This window comes from Chamaea fasciata, unplaced genomic scaffold (assembly GCF_029207755.1).
Source record: "Chamaea fasciata isolate MVZ Bird 193981 ecotype frontalis unplaced genomic scaffold, bChaFas1.0.hap1 SCAF_13, whole genome shotgun sequence".
NCBI classification, from domain to species: Eukaryota; Metazoa; Chordata; class Aves; order Passeriformes; family Sylviidae; genus Chamaea; species Chamaea fasciata.
Genome location: NW_027094098.1, coordinates 14,329,268 through 14,351,232, shown reverse-complemented (window position 1 = coordinate 14,351,232; position 21,965 = coordinate 14,329,268). Strand labels below are relative to the sequence as shown.

Below are 21,965 nucleotides of genomic sequence, written 5' to 3'. Positions count from 1 at the left end.
ATTCTCACTGTTCAGAGGAGTTAATTGATGCACAGAATCAAGCAGGATAACATGTGTTTGTTTTAATGTGGCCAGTTCTACTTATGTTTGGGGGAAGTTGGTCTTTTGGCTCTCCATGTGTTTCACAAGTTATGTCAAGTCTAGGAGTCTCAGCCATGGGTGATCATCTCCCTCTCCTGCTGTTGGAGGAACACAAACATCTACTTTGTTGGTGGATGAAATGGCTCAGATTTGGACAACTCTCTGCATTGACTATGGGCTTTGTGTTACAAAGAACCATGTGCTGGAACCTCCTATGAAAACAGCAGAGAGAAAGAATGCTGCTGGTGTGTATGAGAATTCTCCCTGCAACAAATGCTATTCTTAGCTGGCTGGCTGGTGTGGAGTAACGCATTAACTGAGTGTGATAAGGCAGGGGAACGCCGATACTGGCCCCATTTTCAGCCCTGTGTTTGCTCTGCCATTAGACAATGGGGTCTTGGTCCCCTAGGAGGCCCTGACATGTCAAAACAATGTCAATTAAGTCAACAAATATGCTCGTGTTACAGTCATTTCCAAATCGTGCTTTGCCCCTTTAAAAATTTTGAATGGAAAGGTTAGGGATATTTAAAAATTAAGATGATAAAATATGGGGAGATAACATGGAAACAGCTGGCTTACAAACACAAGCCTGATTCCCATCACCAACATTTGTTAATATTATTTATGTTGTAATGTATATGAGAAAGTTGAAAGGTCTGAAAAATATGACATGTATATCTCAACATCCATGTGTTGTAGGGCAGCAAACTACCCCCTTAGCAGAGCTGCCACACCTCCAGACATGCAAGGTATGCTGCCCACATGCATATCTCTTGGGTCTGCCATGCACCGGCAGGTGATGAGGAGCTCCAGCAGGGCCATTGTTCTCAGGAAGGTCCAAATGGTCCAAATCCTTTAGATAATTTTGGGTAATACTTCTGACTGGGAAAGAAATGTCATGCCCTCACACTGGGTATATGGGAGCTCAATTCCTGGTGTCATTGAATTCAGCCAATATTGTGGGTAATAGAGCTGTAATCCTTACTGCAAACTGATCACACCTGGATTTAGAAGTAAGTTGCGTGTGTGAAAGCGACATTGAGATTGCTGACAGGCTGCTTATTCCTACTGGCATCTTTATGGCTCCTGTCCCAGTTCATCCCTCCTTGCACGCAAAAGACAAAGTAAGGTTCAGCAGGAAAGTCTTGGGAATTTTGAGGGCTGACCCATGTTCTTGTGTGCTTAGAGTTGACAAAATTAGCTACTAACTTCATTGGCTGAAAACAGATGAAAAGAAATACCCACTTGTGCTATGAATAATTCATCAGTGAAAGAAGGTGCTGCAGGATAGTATTTGGGAGGAAAATTGCATAACAGTAGTCTCACAAGTCAATTTGCTACCTAGAAAGGAAGGGATTTCTGTTGGCTGTCCTCTCTTCAGGAAAAAAAAAAAACCACCTCCTCTTAACACTGTCTGCATTTGGAAACAGCCTACATTTTAAGTAATTAAAACTGATGTTCCTGACAAACACTTGCCTCCAAAGAAATGGTCCATTGTAAATGTAAACTCTCAAGATCCTCCCAGGCATACCAGCAGACTGTCTTCTAAAAATTCTTCCCAAGCCATCTGGTGCCTTATCTTTGTAGCCAAGCCATACAATAACTTTAAAAGAGGATTTTTGCTCACAGGGTTTAGTCTCAGGACTACAGATTCCCTTGGAAGTATCCCAGTTCACTCTGAATTCATTAGGCAGGCAGCTCTGGCTGTGTGGATTCTTTGCTACTTTTAATCAAGACACAAAATGTGCAGCTGTGGTTCTCTGGGGAGATCCCCTCTTCCTGTGGTTTGCAAAGGGAATGAAGGAGTTACAGAGAGAAGCTGAAGATTTCCAAACAGGGATTTACACTCCATTAATTCTCTCGCCGGCATCCCAGCCAGAGTGGCATGACATGAATGTGGTTAGGAAGGCTGCAGCCAATTCACATCATTCTTGTAGCTCTCCCCACACCTGCGAGGGGAACGTATGGATTCCAGGTTTGCTCCTAGACTGCCTTTGCCATCAAAACAGGGTATTTAGCGAGTGAGAAGGCATGAAGGCATAGAGCAGAGGTGGCTGTTGAAAACAGCTGGGAAGAAAAAGACAATTTTGTTTCAGCTTTGCAGATCATCCAGTATACTCTCCCTTGGTCGCATCCTGCTACTTTTGTGCCTGCTTTTTAACATCTCGCCTAAACTCTTATCTTCTAAGAAATCGAAATCTTACTGTTAAGTCCCCTATTTTGGTTGCAAAAGCAGAGTCTGACAGAGAAGTTAAGTAACAAAGCCAAGGCTGCAGGCACCTGACAGCAAAGCAGTAGTTCATGCACAATACAGAGTGAGAGATCCTGTGCTAGGTGTGCCCAGCTGCTCAAGGCAGTGACAGCCATCGTGAGAAACAGTGCAGAGTGTGCAGCTGAAAATAGAACTTGTTCACCACTCCTTCATCCAGGGCAAACACAGCATAGTTGGGGAGAGACCAAATCCATTTTTGGGTTTTTGTCCTGCGTTTATATGCTGAATCTTCCGCACCAAGCATTTCTAGTCTGTTCCTTATCAATGCTGCTTTCAGAGGAAAGGAGGAAACTGGGTGCAAGAGTGTAGGAACACCTATAAGAAGACAGCTGTTTCCTCAACATATCCTGCAAGTTGTTGGAGGCTGCTGACAAATCTGAAGCATCACATTTAAGCAGCACCTCTTAATCATTTAGCAAGGGAGGGCAATGGCTCTGGTCTGTTGCACACTCTGGCTGAGGTAATGATGTGGTACAAGCAGTGCTACAAAGTGATGGGCTGCTATTAGATTATCTTCTCCCTCCCTGTGCCCATCTGTTCTGGGAACCCTCAGCTACCTGAGAAGAATTTTAAAACACCCCAGTTTTGGGTACTGCATCTTTGCAAGCACAGACATTTTTCTAAGTTAAAAATAAATGGGTTTTTTTCAAGATGTTGCATCTTGGTAAAGAAATACTGGATGTTATATATGCTTGTCAGGTGGATATTAATGAGCAAGATGTGATGCTGTCAGATAGCTCCTGGAAATGACAGAGATTCTGCACTTCTGCAAGTCAGTGGAAGTTTTGATGATGAGTTTTGACAGGCACTGGATTAGGCCTAAAACATTTCCAACTTTTTGGCCATTGACAATTTTTTTGACAGTTTTATAACCAGTAGAGACTTCCTACCACAATACAAATACGACAACATGGTAAAGACTTCCCCCAGGGAGATGTCTTTGCTTTTAGCTGGGTACCTTCTTACACCCCAAGGGAAATCAAACAGTGAAGGGAAAAAGAACTGTGTCTGTAAAGTTGCTTAGCTTTTTCCCTGCTCTACTGGATATTTGTATTTTGTTATCTCTGGAGACAATCTACTATTTGGAAAAAGAAAGAAAACAACCCTCCTAAAATAGAGTTTTACAGTTTAATGATCCCTGCACTGAAATACTACATTATACACTTAGGCTGCATACTAGATGGAGAGGGAGAGTGGAACTACCATGAGGTCAGAGCTCCATGACCCCGTGTTCTTTGCCAAATCAATCATCTCAGTCTCCCCTTCATAAGGTGATGGTGACACCTCACAGAGCTGTTATGATAATTTGTTTATATAATAAAAGTACATGGCTCAAGGGATAAAGCTTTTTGTACCTGCATAATTTCCAACATTCCCAGGTTGCCTTTTGGTGTGGGATTACAGAACATCTGCTCTATTTAGTCCTCCTAGTATTACTGTTAATGTTTTGGCAAAGGCACCTGGAACACAGCATAGATGCACACATACATAATATCAAAAGTCATGAGGAGTGTATTCAGGTCCTGTTTGATTTATAGCATGTCAAACACAAAAGATAAACCAATATAATGTTTTGCTTGGTGTGGCTTAATTTGCACAAAAATGGGAAGATTCAGAATTAAGTGTTTCTTAGCTACTTTAGGACCTGTCCCAGGTTTACCTGCAGTAAAAAGAGAGATGGGATCTATAACTGCTTATCAGGCCAAAGGAACTGCCAGGCTGAAGCGAGACCCAGCAGCTGGGCTACCCTGAGCACTTTCCACGTGGCAGATAAGAGGTGTAAGGAACAGGAGCAGTGTTCGAGCAGTCAGCAGCAATGCTGGGAGCAGGGGAGGGGTGAGCTGGAATCAGCAGTTTCAAGTGGAGAGCCTCAAGGGATCATTATGTTCATCCATGCTGACCTGAAGATGAAAATCCCACACATTTGCAGTGTCTACGTGGGCTTTGCTGTTCCCCCCACCCAGTCCCTTGTTCTATTCATGTATCTGTTTTCCAGGGCCAGAGTTGTTTCTGAGGCAAACTGAGGGCCAGTTTCCTTGCATGTGAGTGGAGCAGTGTGACAGACTTGTTTGCTTTCCCTCCTTCACCTTCTGTTCCCAAATGGTGGTTCCCTACCCAGGCAAAGAGCAGGGATGACATCTGCAAGGACAAGGCCACACTGTGTTTCCACTGTGCCCCACCTTGCACCTCTGTGCAGAGCTATGGATGGCTCCCACAGGACACAGCTCCTGCTGCAGTGCACTGGCTGGGAAGATGTTTGAGTTGCACAGTTTGACCCAGGATCGAGAAGAAGGATGTTTGGGTATTATTTCCCTGGGTGACCTTGAATTAGTCACCTCAATGTGCACATCTCAGTATTCAGGGGAGTAGGATGGCACCGATGGCTCTGCAGCATCCTGGCACATCATTTCACATCTCCCTCAGCCACTGGCCCTAAGATGGGGACCAGGACATGGGCCCACAGAGGGCAAATTGTGGCAGCAGTGATAGCAGTGCTGTGCCAGTATTGCTGGGAATGGCAGAGAGCACTTCCCCGCCTCCTATGGGTCAGAGGAGCAAACTCCCAAACAACACAGTGATTCAGACCTTGATGGCAGCAGCACACTATATGGGGTAAGAAGGGAACCCCAGGGAGGAAGCAGGAGCTTAAAGCACTACAGTAGATGAGTGTATTTAAATCCTTTTAATGAGGACCAAAAAGAGTTGGCTTGGCACAGATAACAAGTTTGAAAATTGAGTATACACCAAGAACTTGCAAGTTTCAGTCCCTCCAAACAAACGTGAAAGACTTAAAACAACTTAAAAATCCAGCTTTGACACAACTGCTGAAAATGTCTTTTAAAGAGAAGCCTTTATGAGAGCTTCCAAAAGAAAGAGAAAGGCACCCCAGGGTGGTATCCTTGTTACGAGCATCAGCAGATAAATGAGAGGGGTAGGGGAGGAGAGTCAGCTGTTTGAAGGGAATTAAATCTTTCACTTTCTGACCACACAGATTAGACATAAGGAGAAAAGTTGGCTGTTTTCAGGTATCTTGTAGCACTGAGGAACAACCATCAAAGGGAAACCGTCTGCCTTGTGAGATAATCTTTAGGCAAGCAAGAGGATGCAGCAGATAAAGGAAGATGACACTTACCTGGAGAGGCTGAGCCACAAAGATTAGTACTGGGGATGGCCTCGCGTTTAGGGAAAAGGAAATGGTAACAAGGGGGGAAAGCAGTGCAAAAAACTGGGTTCCTCAAGTGTATTATTGCAGTGTGCACTGCCTTAAATTTCTTACTGAAGTTTTGCTGTTGTGATCAAGTTCCGATTTTGTAGTTTATAGAGAGGCATTTGCAGCTCAAGTTCTGTGGTATTTACATAGGCAAAATTCCCAGTGTTTTAAGGGGATTTTTCCATGGGTAGGTATGGGCTCTTAAGGCTTACTTTTGACTGGGTGAGGACTTGGAGTCTGCACAATTGCCATACCGTAAGTATTAATAGATCCTTCCTAATAGGAAAGTTATTTGAATTTAAGATTGCAGCTTAGTTTCTCTAAACTGCACATAATCTATTTACTTACAGTACAGCTTTCATTCTGCACTTCCTAATCTCCAGCTGTAAAGATTCAAAATGCCATACAACATACAATTTGTGCATATTGATGGAAATGGCTCTGGAAGTCATGCCATGCTGCACGACGTGCATAAATGTAGGTTTAGTGACATTGCAAAGCCAGGATCTGGTCCTGGGAGGTTTCACACCACTCCCAACTCTAATGGAAGTTCCCCATAATGGAATCCCATGAGTTGGATCCCCTCTTCTGAATTATGGACTTGTGTTTCTTGACTTCCCTCAGGTTGGTGGTTTCAGATCTGTGGGTGGGGCTGTAAGGATGCTCCACAAAACAACCTTGCTCCATTCAGCTCAGTGCCAAAAAGGAAAGGGTCCTACCCAACCAAGGCACAGGTGTGTGCTGCCCCTTCTCACCCTGTGCCAGTCCTGAGCCCTGTCAAACCTCACCCCAGTGCCAAATTAACTGGTCACTTTGGAGGAAAACTAAGGAGAAAACTCCAAAGCTTTGATAGGTTTTCCTGTGACAGTGAGCTGAACAGAAGGAAGGCAGCTCTGACCAGTACCTAACATGGCACAGGCGATGCTGAGGCTGAGTGTGGTGGGATGTTTGTGAGATGGGGATGCCCTGGGGGACTCTGCAGCCCAAATAAACCAGACCTGTTTCCCAAAACTACGCTGATCTGAGGCCTGAAGGCTGCACCCCTCTTCCACAGGACACTGGCAGGACTAGCTCCACGTAAGCCTCCTCCCCTCCCCTCTGACTCAGCCCTAATGCTATGCTCAGCTTTTCACCTATCCTTCCTCAGGCAACTCGGTTCACTTTTCCTCACTCCCCCTTTGCTGATCAGCCGCTCAATATTGCTCCACACGCCCAACTGACAGCTCAGTCTCCTCCTGGCACTCCTGGGAAATGTGTCCACACCCACCTGAGTTTGGGATACAGCTACCCTTCCTTCTCCCACCATGATTTCTGGAGCATTATACCAAGCTCAAGCACCCTGTGTGTATCTCTCTCTGTCAAGACTGAAAGCTTTGGAGTACCTATGGACATTGTAGGAAGGTAGTCAGGGCTCAGCGTGCTCTGCAAGCACTGCAGCTCAGAGAGATGTGGGTGAGTTATCACACGGTAAGTATCCGAGATTTTAATTAAACCTGGTTTACAAGCGTGGGCACAACGCCAGGCAGGGAGGTTATGTGCCATTACACCTTGCCCTAAGCGTGTGCTGACTTGGGTCTCCACAGTCCTGGAGATTCCTGCACTGCCGAGGCTCTGCCTCCCAACCCTGCAACTCTGGTCAGCCAGTCACAGGGTTGAAGATGCACAGCTTTGCAGGTGACGCTTTACTTATTCTGGCTTTTATATTCATCATACAAAATTAATAATTGACTCCTAATAGTTGAGGTTTGTAAGACTTTACCAGTTGTTTTGAAGAGTCATGATATGCCGTTTTGCCCAGAAGTGGATTCTGAACTGATTTTTATTTTAAAACTTTCCCTTTCTGCAGCAAATACCAACATTTCTGTGCCTTGTCCCAAAGTTGAGCAAAGAACTTTGACATTTTCTGTGGAAGTGCAAATTGAACTTTGAAACTTCTCTTTTCCCTTGCTTATAGGCTTTAAAGGTTTAAAAACCTTTTAAACCAAGGCTGAGGGTTTTAATTTGAGGAAGGGATAGCAGACAGTGCTTAATTACATTTAGCTCTAAAGGATGTCTTGAATTTTTACAGAGACCTTTCAAACTGTAAAATAAAACAAAATAAACTCAGATAAGGATATAATCTTCCTTCTTGGTCAGGGTGCCTAAAAAGTGTACAACACAAATCTAATCCTGAACGAAAGTTGCTTGAATTGCCTCTTATCTGAGAAATGCAGAATAAAACGACTGCTAGAAGAAGTGCCCCACGGGATTCTCCAATTGTTGGTCCACTTCTTCAAGCTGCCTTTAGGGGGGAAAAAAAAAAACCAAAAAAAAACAAAAACAAAAAACGGAAAACGTTAATTATGTAAGGAAACTCAGCTCTCCTCCCAGTGACCCATCCCCAGCAGGACCTGGCAAAGCAGAGCTCTGGCCGGGCTACTATGGGATTTTAGAGCTTTTTGGAAGGACCCGGCGGCTCGGACTCTCCCCGCCCACTCCGTCCAGCTCCAGCTTTGGTTTTTCCTGACCAAAACCTGCGACTTCTGCGTTCGCCGGCAATGAGAGAAGAAAGTGACATATTGGAAGGAGCGGAGGGGAGCGGAGGAGGGCGGGCTTTCTCCTGCTTGATCTATGGAGCACGCCCCTTTTTAAACTGAGTCCCGGCAGCTCTCGTCCACCAGCCCGACGGGGGGAGAGGCGGAAAGCGAGGGAGAGCAGGCAGGCAGGCGGGCGGGCGGGCGGCTCCCCCGTCCCGGCCCGTCGGTCCCGACCCCGGCCCCGGCCCGTCCGCCCCCCGCGCACCATGCGCGGCCCCCGGCGCCCCGCGCGCCGCCGGCCCGCCCGCCCCTAACGCCGCCCGGCTCCTGCGCCTTCCCGCGGCAGCGCTCCGGGGGCCGGGAGGGGGGCCACTGGAAAGGAGAAGAGAGAAAAAAAAAAAAAAATTGAAAGAGGGAAAGGGAGGAATAAAGGAGGAGAAGAAGCGGAGGCGGGGAAGGCTGCTCCTCCGAGGACAGCGCGCAGCACCATGCAGCTGGCGCCGCTGGCGCTGGCACTCACCACGCTCTTCATCGACGGCTTGAGGACGGGAGCGAGGAGGCAGAAGCTGCACCCCAGGCAAGGTAAGGGGGTGCTCGGGGAGGGGCGCGGGGAGTGCTGCGCTGCCGCCCCCCGGGGCCGCGGGGCTCGGCCACCTCACTCAGCGGCATATGCGTCTGTCCCCTCGCAGCCCAGCTGCTGGAGAAGCTCAGCGAGTACGAGATCGTGACTCCTACCCGAGTGAATGAGTTCGGTGAGCCCTTCCCCACCGATGTCCACTTCAGGCGGCGCCGGCGGAGCACCAGTGCTGCCCCCGACGCCTGGACGGCGGCCGCCGCCGCCTCCCCGAAGGCACACTACAGGCTGTCCGCCTTTGGGCAGCAGTTCCTCTTCAACCTGACGGCCAACTCGGCCTTCATCGCCCCGATCTTCACCGTCAGCCTCCTAGGAGAGCCCGCCGCAGACCAGCGGCGCCTCTACGCCGAGGCGGCCGACGCCGACGTGAAGCATTGCTTCTACCGGGGGCACGTCAACGCCCGCCCTCGGCTCACCGCCGTTATCAGCCTCTGCTCCGGGATGGTGAGACCCGCGCCCCGACCGCCGGCCCGGCCCCGCCCCGCTGTGGGCCAGGGGCGGAAGCGCGGAGGAGGAGGAGGAGGAGGAGGAGGAGGAACGGGCCGAGGGAGGGTGGGCCGGCCGGCAGAGCCGTGGGGCCCGCCCCTTCCCCTCACCGCGGCGGGCGGCTCCGGCCCACCCCGCCCGAGCTGTCTCGCCCGGCGCTCTTCATCGCTCGGGTTCCGGCGGGCGCTGCTCCTGCTCCGCGGGTTTTGGGGGGAAAATGCCACCCGCCGACACCCGGGCGGGCGGTCCATGGGCCAGACCCGGGCGCCGATCCCCGTCTGCCTCCTGGGGTGACGGTGGGGATGGCTGCGGGCTTACCACCAGTGCCGATCCCGGAGCCGCCCAGCGCCCCGCACCAGGGGCATGGCCGGGTCCCTGCTACCCAAGCTAGGTGCCCTTCGGTGCAGGGGTGTTGGCACCGGGATGAGCAGAAGCTCCTAAAAAGGCTGTCCCTTCTGTCTGTCCTGGTGTCTTTGAGTCCCACGGGTGTCAATCCCAGGGGGTCCCCGGAGGTTTCTGCTGGCTTCATTCAGTCCAGGAGCTCCTCTGGGTGCATGTATTCACCTAGGCTTGGGCACGTGTGTGTGGCTTCCCTCCCAGGTACTGGCCATAGATCCAGTGTGGGATGGCTGCAGAATGTTTTGTCTTGGGTATTTTTTTATTTACCCGCCAAATATTTGCATTCATAGTTGTATGCATCTAGGAGTGTTGATGTCTTCTCATAAGCAGGGATTTCACTAGCTGGACACCTTCCTCTGGTCCTTATATATGGGTTATAAGCCTGTCTCGAGGAGTTGTGCTGTGTGAAACCAGCACATGACGGGGTTGCACTGGAGCCTCCAGTGCACAGCAGCATCATCACCCTTCGGGCAGGACTGGCTTGTAAAGGTCACTGGCATAAGGACAGGGTCTGGCAGAAGTGCCCCTCTCATGCTCCCTGCCTGTAGGTTGGTAATTAGCCCTCTGTAACCACCAGTGGGATGGCTGTGCATTCCAGGGTGGGTGCAAGCAATGTGAGCGAAGCTGGAGCTCCAGCCGGTGCCGTCACAGGGGTTACCTCAGAACTGGGCACACCTCTCTCAGGAACTGCTCGTTTCGTGGGGTAGTGCTGCTAGGTGGCTTGTCATTGCCCAAAGCTGACCTGTTCCTCTCTCTGGTCCCTCTCAGCTAGGCACATTCAAGTCTGATGATGGGGACTATTTTGTAGAGCCACTCCTATCACTTGAGGAACAGGAGTATGAAGAAGAGCACAATAAACCACATCTTGTCTACCGACACCGGACACCTCCAACCAACTCTTCAGAGGACAGGCAGACTTGCAATACTCCAGGTACTCATTTTGTTACTGCCTTGGATGACTTGATACGTGGAAGTGCTATTTGCAGTTAAAAGGCAGTAGGTCTGTGTGGGAAAGAAGGGATGTGCAGTTGAGGCACCCCTCTAGAAATGGTGCTGTGAGTGCTAGGACTGGGCTTGTGGTGGTAACTCTGTCCTGGAGAGATGTGGTGCACCCGTGCTTTCTAGGAATTGGTTATAAGGAAGTTGCGGTCAGAAAAATGTTGCAGTTTCCTTTTGATTCCTGATAAAAAGCTGGCAATCGAGATTTTGGTCTGTCTTGCCTTAAGTATTCTGTGAGCCCTTAAATTTGTTTTCTGTTCTCTCCTACATGTAATTCCCAACCATCCTAATCTTATATATTCTGTCTGATACTCATGACATCCTTCTGTCTTGGTCTTGCTGTGCTCCTGGTCTTCCCTCCCCAAATCTGACTCTGAGTTGCCACATCTTACTTCTTTCTAGTGGAAATGAGTAGGTCCTAACACCAACCCTGACAGTTCTTCCCTTTGTAATCACTTTTCCATGGTTCATTTTCAAAGGCTTTTTTTTTTTTCTCGTGGCCCTTCCTCCACCAGCACCATCTCCCTGACCTCCTCACTTTCTCTTTCTAGTCCTTGCACATATGAAAGAGCACAAACCTTTTTCTTTCCCCCTTCATGTGCCTTGATGAGCAATAGCCTTGCTCCTACTGTCCCATTATCTGCAGTGGCCTCCTGCTGCTCTCTGCTTCCTTGACTTCCTGATGTTCACAGCTAATCCTTCCCTTTGGCAGAAAATACCTAAGTTTTCTCTGAGGAAGCTTATTCCTTCAGTCTTCTGTTTCACCTGCTGTTTTGCCCTCCTCCTTTGGCCTGCAGCTAGAGTCTACAGGAACTTTAAAGCCTGAACAGAATAGACCTTGACTGGGTTTCCTTGTGGGCTGCAAGCTGCTCATATGCTGCAAAGTAGGTGGAGTTGGTCAGGAAGTAATGGTACTACTGGAGGACAAATATGGTGCCCAAATTAGGCTGCTCTTAGCACACATTACTTATTTGGCACCCGTGACTGTGGATTGTGGCTGTGCTGTTGAGCTGTCAGTCTGTTCAGCTTGCACTGATCATGCTAAGTCCAAAGATGCTCTGATACTCTGTGACTAGCCAGAGAAACATGTGTTTCTTCTAGAAGACCTAAATCCGCCTCCACATGCAAATGTATGTGCCAGGGCACGGTGGCACATCTCACAAGGCTGTCATTGTTTGTTCTTCCAAGGGTTGCTGCTGGAATATGCCATTCTGGTTTCTCTCTTCCAGCTGTTTCTGCTCCCTTCTTTGAGATCAGATGCAGGAGACTCAGAACAGTTGGAAAGAAACATGGAATCTGGCACATTGCATCAGTAACCCTTGGAGGAATGGAGCAGCAGATCACAGGACTCATTGAATCAAAGGTAGCTGGGAGGGCTCTGAATTTTGCTTTTGGACTTGACTCTGTGCTGCTGTAACAGACTGCTGTATTTCACCCCATTGTATCATAGTTCCCATTTAGGATATTTTTCTTCTGTATTGTAATTCTCAAGAATAATACTCCATCTGTGATTTTACCAATGTGGTGTATATCTCTTCCTCCTTCGTTCCAATATGCTTTGCTTCTTGCTTGTCTTCCCTTTCTTGCTTTTCTCAGTTGCCTCATGTAGTGGAGAGAGGAGTTCTCACATCTCAAACACAAGCTTAAGTGTTCCAGATAGGCATGAGAGTCTTACTTGTCTTCCTGTCCTCTTTCCCTCCATCTCTCCCTCTTTACCATCTGTCCTTGTTGTCATTGTCCAAGCTTTTGAAAGGGAATGATGCTATGGCCATATGTATATGGTGAGCAAGTCTTGGTTAATTCATTTAAGGAGCAAGTTCAGAGCAGCTTGGGCAACGCTGAACCTTGGCATCCTCCCTGAGGTAACATCTGGTGTGAGACGGTGTCTCGCATGTCTTTACAGCAGAGGTGAACATGCAAAATCTAACAGCACTCACTGTTTTAGACAAGGTGTATCTCTCACTCCTGCCAGAGAATGGTTTAATGAAAGTTTGGGAGTTAGTCATAGTTGAAGGGGGTTGTGTGAATCCAGTCTTTTGTCAGAAGAACGTGTGAAACAGTGCATTTGCATTGCAGGCTCTTCTGGCAGGGGGTGGAAATTAACTCGAGGAGGAAATTCATGTGAGGGAAATCTAAGGTACCCACCCTGAAGTGAGCAAGGGACCCCATGTTGCCAGGCAGTGTTGCTATTAAGAATGACTTTCTGATAGTCATCTTCCTGGAAATGATTAATAAGCAACATACTGGTGTGCCCTTGCCATAATGATGTAATTTTAGACTTCTTAAGGTATTCAGGAAAGTTTCCCTTGTGAATTGACTAACAGATTGAGTAAAAGCTTTCATTTGCAGCAGTCTCTCTGGTCTTACTTTTAGTTTTCAGCATCCTGAGGTCAGCCTAGAAAACCAGGTTTTCAGTTTTGTTAAGTTTCAGTTGGCAGTTTCTGATAACAGTTTTAGGTCCTCTGACATAAAAGATACTCTGCAGGTGTTCTGGAAAAAGATCTTTTTCCTGTGAACACTGATGGATATCAAATGGAAGCTGTGCTCTGCAGATGAACTTTCATAGCACAGCACTGGGGTCTCTGGCAATGCGTTTCAGCCGTCTGGCATACAGCTCAGCTGCTGCAACAAAAACTTTGGACAGAGTTTTCCTTGGGGTAACAGGTTAATGTAGTTTCAGTCGTAGGAAATGGTGCATTTTCCTCTCCTTCTTTTCTTATAGTTAGTGCCATGAATCAGTTTGTCGTCTGGCCGGGAATCTGGCAGAATAATTAGTTGTGTTTTACTGAATAGCCCTGACGGGATGAGGACTTGGCCAGTTTGACAGCATGATGTCACTATAGGTGCAGCACCACTACCACCCATTGCTTCAGGATAGGAAGCTCTTCCGACCCAATTATTAAATATCCGCTTTTTTGAGGTGGAGGAGGAAGAGAAAAGAAATTGCGATCCTAAAAAAAGAAAAAAGGAAGTGGCTCGTTGCAAAGCTGGAGAGCACAGCTTTCCTGCGCCCCACAGAGGAACAACCTGACTCCAGTGATAAAGGTGTGGAGCTGCATCCTGCATCTGTGTGCAGCCACCTTTGTGAAGTCACAGTACCTCCCCAAGCCCCCATCCAGTGGGGCCTTCTGCCAGGAGCAGGCCTGTGAGCCCTTTCTCTGTGAAACCCTCAAGGTTTGGTCTTGCAGAGAGGTGTCCAGCTCCAGATGCCGATAGGACACTGCCTTAAATAAACCACTTCAGGCCATCACTTCAGTCATCACTTAAATAAACCACTTCAGGCCACTTCTTGCTTTGGGTCTTATGTCCGTTTCTGCTGCTTCTCCTTTCTATCTTATTTCCCATGTGTTTTGTCACTGATGTGTATATATATGTATTTGTATGTAAATTTTGGTTGTTGAGTTCTCTGGAGCTCTTCTCTTTCAGTTTTGTTGGGGTCTGTGATAGCTTTAGCCTTTTACTGAACTTTCACAATCATTCCGCCTGTTGGCCACCCCTTGTTATGAGACAGATGTGGCCTCCACCTGCCTGGTTGCACTGAGCCACAATTTCCCTGTGTGTGTGAGTGAGTATAATTGCAAGTATTGTGCCCTTTCATTGCCCCACTTCTGTTGCCTGCCCAGCTCTTGCTGCCAACTTAGCAAATTCTATGCAGCTTTTACTGTGAGCCTAGTGCAGGACTCCTGACTAAACTTTTTGAGGCAGCTCCTTTCTCTGTACCCATTGCCTTCCTTTGGCTGATCCAATTTCCATCCCAGCTTCATTAGGTAAATACATCTCTGTTCTTGCCTCATTTCTCATAATTCTTTTATAGTCGAGACCTGTCTGGGGCTGAGATGAATAAAGCAATGACTGAATGTATAGTAAGTGTGAGCTGTTCCCTCGGTGCTGGTCAGCTGTGCCCATCCTGAGGCTGGCATTGGACCTGGGCTCTGGGGCTGCATGTGAGGATCTTGCACAAAGTCCTCGCTCCTTAATGAGAGCATTTAAAGCAGGAACATCCACCACGGGCAAAACTCCTCATGCAGAAGCAGCAATAACACTGTGATGGTGCCAAACTAGTAGGAAGACGATTAGAGCTGTTCCTGTTTCTGGAGGGGAGCCAAGGGGCTGTAGCCAGCAAAGAGGCCTTCCAGCGGTTTGTGCTGAGGTGGTGAGGTTTTGGAAGCAGGCTCAGATGAGTGCAGGACAGAGCAGGTCTTACCTGCATCGTGCTGACTGTGCCCCCACCCACTGCTGGCAGAGATGGGAAAGCTGCTTTCCAAAATCCACCAAGTATTACCAGCACAGATGGCGGTGGGACACAACCTGCAGGCTTGGAACATCCCAGTACCTGCCAAAAACACATGCAAAAGGTCTCAAATTTGCTGATATTTCATTGAGTGTTACAGCAGTTTGACTACTGGAGAGTACGTGTGTGGCCAAGCAGAGCAGCTCCACAAAAGGAAGCCCCATATGGTCCAGGTGAGGAGGAGAGAAGCTCTGTGTCTTAGTTGTGCTGAGAAGGGTCCTGTAAAAAGCACAGGAGAAACCAGCGACATGAACCAAGTCTTGCTGCTGAGCTAGCATTACACAGGAATACTCAGTAATATGTCACTGAGTTTTCAGTTGCATTGTTGAGTAATTTGTAATAGATTACCCTTTCATAGTAACTGTAACAACCTTTCCCACTGAACATGACCCTGGGGAACTACCAGAGCAGAGGAGTGCTGCCCTTGTGTGTCTTGAACAAGCAGATGCCCGGTGCTGCCAGCTCAATGACTGTGATCTTGTTTCGGCATGACAATTAGCACCAGCCTGCTCTCCTAATGCCAACCAGCTGCATGGGAAGTCACTGGTGAACCCATGGCACAAGCAGGAGAGGGTCCTGTCACCATGTTCCCATGTGCTTGCATGGGGTGGTCAGGTTGGGGTTGCCGGAATGGGGATCTGTTAGTGTGTTATCAGTACCATGACCAGGGAGGAGACCTGGGGGAAGGATGTGTTTGGGCTCTGGTGCTATGGCTAAAGCCTGACTTTGTAGTGTGGTCTTTTACTGGGGCAGGGAGGGGATGAGCTTTGGTTCCTGCTTGAGCTGTGTTTCAAGGTGTGTCTGTAGTGTTACAGTTGGCAATGAAGTGGAATGGGGCCAGTGATGGAAAATTTCCTGCTCCTTCTACAGACCCTTTGTATGTGTTATGTTCTTACTTTATAGCAGTTTTGAGGCAGAAACTTTGAATTCTTCTTCCACAGGACTCAATGTTTGTACTCTTGCGAATGATCTGTGGTGAGATCTGAGATCCTTTGTGCTTGGATTGTTGGTCTACAGTCCTTAAGTATTTTTGCTGTTTGTTTTGGACTCTGTCTTGCTTCCAACTGTGTCCCTTTTTTGTTGTTGTTGTTGTTTTTTGTTTTTTTTTGTTTTCAACTCATTCATCCAGCAGAATTTTGCATTCTAGGTGTCTGGTTTCCAGGCAGGTCATCAGGCAAATTCTGTACTGCCGAATGTCACGTAAACTCAGGGTTGCAGGAGATCTGCAGGGAGGTTTTCTTAAGCCTTTACTTCCAGGTTGAGCAATCCTTGAGCTCTTTCAAGAATCTGTTTAAGCTGTCAGCTTTGCTTTTGGCCTCAGGGTAAAATACTGATTTTGTTCTTTTCCTCAGAGAAGTTTCTTATCTTAAAGAAGTGGATTGTAATTTTTAGTCAGATAGTAATTAATTCAGGTTTCCTTCCCTCCCAGAATACAGAAGAGAATTGCATCACAACTCCCATATGCTAATGTAATTAATTCTATTTCTGCCTCCCTGTTGAGGTAACAGCATAGTAAGAGCCAACTGGTTTTTGGTCAGATGAGCCTGGGAGGTCAAGCATAAGCTTTTGCCATGCTGAGCTGGGGAAAGGATCAGTTTGTAATGTTTGAGGTATCTTGTGATGTTCGCAAGTGAAATAAGATAATAAAAAACATTGATCACAGTCAACGATACAGATCCCATAATTAGGTTTGGTTCAAGATTTCTCAGTGTGAGTTATAAGTAAGATGCATGCATTTTTTTGTTACTCTTAGTATTGAAAATGTATCAAGCATCCATCTGGAACCCTATAGAGGTGTAAAACTTAAGACTGTGACTAAACAAATTATTGTTGATTGGTTATTGTTCTGCAATTTAAACATGGTAAGTGGACAGAGTTAAAATATTCTCCTGGAATCAAAATGGATATATTTTTTCCTCATCTGTGTAGACATCCACTGAAGGAGGACTGGTAGGAGAAGCAGGGAGGGATCACTTCGGTGCTTTCTGTCTGTTCCCTATGGCATATACTACTGAAAATAATCAGGCTGACTATTCTGTACCTTCCATTCCCATATGCCTGTAATGTCATTATGAATATCCCTGTGACAAATTGCTAGACAGTTTATTTTTTTTCTAATGGGATATTTTGTCTTATCTTTTACTGACTGTCAGTACAAAGTTGTGATGGCCTCAGTGTTGTTCTTGTTGGCATGGTACCTCATAGGTGTCACTAGACACAAGTGTGGAGCACAGGCTGGTGTGCTTGTGGCTGTTGTGCATTGGAAGTTGCCTGAAGAGCATGTGTGGGAGTTCTGTAAGATGATCTTGAATCATTTTCTGCCACATGTTCAGCTTGTGTGTTAGTATCTCCTTCCAATTTGTTTTGTTCATTAATCTACTTTCTGTCTACTGTGCAAAATTGATAGCTTTCACTTACAACTTTTTGCCTTAGGCAGAAAAATAATCTTTTAGGCTGGAATGCATTCTGATATTCATCACCAGGAAAGAAAACATCTAGAGTATGTGTGGTCTTTAGTGTTAGCATGTTTTAAACCAGAGAATGTTGTACTACTAAGGGAAGTTGATTGCTGCTCACTGCAAGTCCATGGTTCTCAGCATTCTGGTTCAAGCAGTGAGAAGAAAGCCAGGGTCACCCTGACAGAAATCAGGGTTCAGCATCACCTTGAGCTCTGGCATCTCCAGGTCTCTATAGTCACAGACACAGGATGCAGTGAGTGAATTGGGGTGGAACTGTTGGTTTTTGCATCAGTGATGTTTCATGCCAGTCTGAACTGCCCATGGCTTTATAGCCTTGCTTTCTGGCCTTAATATTTTCACATATTGCAAACACAAATTTCAGGCTCTGGGCTTGACATGTGGGACTGACTTCAGCAGCAGGAGCTGCTGGACATGGACCTGTCTGTGGATCTGAGCATTGCTGCAGCTGGACATTTAGAAAACCACTTTACTAAAGTGTGTGTGCAAAGTTCAAAGCAGAGGAAGGTGAGAAATTTAACAAGTAGGTGTGCCTTGGTCCTGAGGGCTTATGATCCATCCATGCAAGTATTTTTCCTAGCAGCAAAGAAAAGTTCTTTGTAGAAGCCCAAGATTGTGATTCTCCTGTAACAGTTTGGGAGGGAGCTATCCTGAGCCCAGGACAGTTTCATAATTCAAAGGGAAATGTGAATAACATGAGCAAACCAAAGCTTCCTTCCTTTGTATTGCTCTAAGAGTGGCATTTGTGATAGTGCTGATATTTTACTGCATTTTCAATAGTTCCAACCATGAAAGTTTGATTAATGCAATTTTGTCCATCTCTTGCTGCTGGAGGTTGAAATCCCAGTTGATGTCAGTTGAGTGGGCTCAGATTAATTTGAGTGGAGCACTTCCTCATCTGCAGGTTTGGAAAATCAAGCAAACTTTCCTTTCCACTCTTAATGCAGAATATCTTTCTCTTTGGATCCCAGCTGGCCCAGATCCTTCATTTCCCTTGCAATGTAGCTAATAGATCTCACTTCTATTCATAAGACCTCTTTTCCCTTCCCAGCTATAGCAGCAACTCTGGTTGCACAGTCAAGGAGTTATCCAGAGGGAAGACAGGATTAGTCCTGCTCGTAGGACTGATGATCTCAGTGTGGTACAGGGCAAGGCAGTGGCTGGTTCCCCATTATGTTTCCATCCCTGGCTCTCGTCCCTGGCTCTTCTCTGCTGGCAGAGAAGGTGTGTTCAGCTCTGGGTTATGCTGACCACAACAGCACCCCACATTAACAGAGGTGAAAATTTGGCCTCATGCAAAGCCATCTGAGATACATTTGTAGATGTATAGAAATATAGAGATACAAAACATCTTGATGTAGAATTAATACAGACCTAGGGCTAGAAAAATTCATTGGTCCAGCTTAGGACCTATTTGTGTCCTAAAGAGGAGCCAACTTCCATTCCATTTCTTGGCAAGAAGAGCCTAAAAATGTGGTTTGATTTCAGCCAATCTGATCTCTGCATGAGGGCAATTCCATTTACCTCTCTTCTCAGTTTCCCAAGTGATGGCAGTGCCTTGGGTGGCTGCTGTTGTACCAGCTACAGCAGCAAATCCAGTCAGGCAGCTGGAGCTGGAGCTTGTACTGCAGTTTTTTTCCAGGGTTTGCTCCTGTGGAATTGAGGGAGACAGGTCACATACTGACTGACTGCCTGAGGGGAGCTCAGCTGAATTGTGGTCTGTTTTATGGAGGTGTGCAATAAATAATTAACTTCCAAATGATAGTTCTATTATCTGTGCGACTGGATCAGAGCAGGGCTAGAAGTGATGTGGGCCAACCACTGAGTGGCAAACTTTGTTAAAAATCCTAGGTTACACATTCAGAAAAGTTATGATAATAAGTTGGTTTGAAAAGATCACACTTTTTTCCTAGCAGGGAGATGTTCTTAGCTCAAGAATTTCTTCCCCCCCTTCTCTTGCTCTCTCTTTCTCTGTGTTCTATATTTTTTTTTTCACTGCTATGTGCAGCCCTTATGAACTTGGAGCTGAACTGGAATTGCTTGAATTGTTATGTCTTACTCAATTGTGCAAATTGCTTTCTATTCCAAGGACTAGCTAATGTAGAAATGGAAAGGATTAGGACTGTTGGGATAAGGGAGCATTCCATCTTCTAGTATTTGGGTTCAGTATAATGATAGCCACTATGTCAAAAGCAGATCCTGACTCTGCCCTGTCACCCTTTCATGCAGGCAAAGTACTCACGTAGGGCCTGAGTCTTCCCTGCCCTCTTTCTTGTGATAGATCCAAAGTACATTACCCAGCAGGAAGCATCCATAAATCAGCTGAATGGGTTCTGGGCTGAGGCTTCTTGCCCAAGCGAAAATAAATCGCGTTAGTGGGAAGATGCCATCAGGAAGCAATATCCTTTCACAGGATTGGGTCTCCTTTGTGCATCCCACATTACAAAGAAGAAACCAAACAGAAAGAAGAATTAAAATAAACTACCAGGTCTGTATAACGGCAGTGAAAGTAGCATAGGTTGTCTTAGTAAAGTATGCAGTAAAGTGGACATTATTCTTGCCTTTACCTGTCTCTCAAATGAATATGAACTGTTGAATCGGTGCATGGGCTCGCCTGATACTTGAATTATTGAACTGTAGTTTGCATGGTTTTAAAGGGTTTGTCTACTCACTGGAGTTCGGTTTTCTACAAAGTAAAAAAAAAAAAGTTTTGTTTCTTAAACCCATCCAGTTGCTATCGTGTGTAAGTAGATGTGTTTCAGGTCATTGCAAAGATTGAGGGCTTGCCAAGCAACCCATTTTTCTTCCAGATTTCTGTTACTATGTTAACACAATAGAAAAAAAGAAGAAGGAAAATAAGGTGAGGAAATATCACACCCTTTTCTGGTGTTATGTGTGGCAGTAGGAAGCTGGTGCTGCAAAATCACAGTTTTGTGTAATGTGAGAGATTTTTCCCTTGTGCCTGATGGAAGGGGCAGCACATTGCACCATTCAGTGTGCTGTTGGTGGCCATTGTAATGGAGCAGGATATCAACAGAATCAGGCACACAGAGTTCCTGGCAGCGCCTATATGCAGCTCCCATTAATGTGGGCAGGGTTTTACAGATGGGTTGAAAGCAGTGCACAACCATTAGCATTTAATTTTTTACAGGTGAGTGCACACTGTCTACATGCAAGAAAGATGGGTGAAGATAACTGTTCACTACTAGCAAAGTCCAGGAGTGGCTTTTCATGCAGTGCATCCCCTTACTGGTGCCAGGTTTTCCAGTAACCAGGCTGACAAATACAGGTCACCCAATACATGACCTGTCCAAATAGGACACTGCAAGTGTTGGAGTGACTTTGTGAGTGGAAATAATTCAGTTGTTTTAGAAGTGATGATGTGTCTGACTTCATTTTTGTGCTGGATGGGGAAAGAACACTGATAACTATACCATCACTTTGGCAGCATTAGATTAATGATTGGACTTGATGATCTTAAGTATCTTTTCCAACCTAAATGATTCTGTGCCAGATCTCTGCCCAAAAAGGAAAGTCGTTTTTCCTGTGTGCTGGATGTACCTGCCTGTGTTGGACTCTGATTCCCCTGCATGATCACGGGCAGGTCAAGGCTCTCAGAACAAGATGTGGAATTTCATGGGGTACTCTCTGGGTTTGTGGGGGTTTTTTTAGCATGTGGCACCAGCTGCAGGATTTCAGTGCAACCCCAGTGAATATCAGTTAATTTCTTTTATACACCTTCTGTGTGATAGGTGTCTTCCAGGATAGGTGTCTTTGCAACTCCCTCTTTTTTTGGCGTCTAACTTCCCTCTGCCTGGATGGTTGGAGGAGAAGGCAGCTGAGCCTCGTGGTCCCACCTGGGGCCCTGCAGAGCTCTGTCTTCACTCTGCAACCTTGTCTTCAGCCTCACTCAAGCCCTGTTGAGCATCTCTCCATCCTTAACACATTTTTTCCTTGGGCACCTGCTCCTTTTGGAAGTTAATGGTTTAAAAGGTGAAATTTGAGTGGCAGGCTGAGGGTGCAGAGAGGAGAGGAGCTGGCTGAAGGGCTGGGGTTAGCACTTTCTCCTCAGTCTGGTCCTCTCCTCACCTTTAAGTTATTTGTATGCATAGTTGGCTCCCCAAGCTGATTGGCACTGAATGAGTTGGGATAATGTCATGGTTGCCCACGAAGCGGTGCCAGCATGAGAGCACAACCTTGCCAACACAAGGGCATTGATTAGAGCAGAGGAACTAGGGCAATCCAATTATAACCACAAATGCCATTGGCTTTCTCGAATTCTTACTCAAATAACTGCAGACTCTCTGCTGTATTAAGGTGGTCTGGACTATATCAAGAAAGGGGAATTTAGAGGGCTTAGGTAGTGCAGAGGAGACCGGATTTAATTCTTAACTACTCTGTTGCCTACTTACACATAGAGCAAAAGGATAGTATTTTTCAGATAGGTAGAAGCTGGCTGATCCCCTTTGCCTGCCGTGGTACTGCAGAATATATTTCTTTTTTTGGAAATTACTACAAATATTCCTAAAAGGAAACTACACAGGAAAAATAACTTAGATATTTCCTATCATTTCAATCTTGTTTGAGCATTGAATATTC

At 46.5% G+C, this 21,965-nt stretch overlaps 1 protein-coding gene across 6 annotated transcripts in view; it reads left to right on the top strand.

Annotated features, from left to right (window-relative positions):
* The first annotated feature begins 7,794 nt into the window (after positions 1 to 7,794).
* ADAMTS9 (ADAM metallopeptidase with thrombospondin type 1 motif 9) overlaps positions 7,795 to 21,965 on the top strand; it is an 80,606-nt gene continuing 66,435 nt past the window's right edge. For 2 of the 6 annotated variants that reach the window (XM_066195540.1, XM_066195539.1), the window contains exons 1-3: positions 7,795 to 8,662; positions 8,770 to 9,158; positions 10,368 to 10,530. In XM_066195540.1, the coding sequence (XP_066051637.1) occupies positions 8,569 to 8,662; positions 8,770 to 9,158; positions 10,368 to 10,530 (646 nt within the window). In that variant the 5' untranslated portion in view covers positions 7,795 to 8,568. The remainder of the gene's footprint in view (positions 8,663 to 8,769; positions 9,159 to 10,367; positions 10,531 to 21,965) is intronic. The other 4 variants (XM_066195544.1, XM_066195543.1, XM_066195541.1 and 1 more) reach the window with 3 other exon arrangements.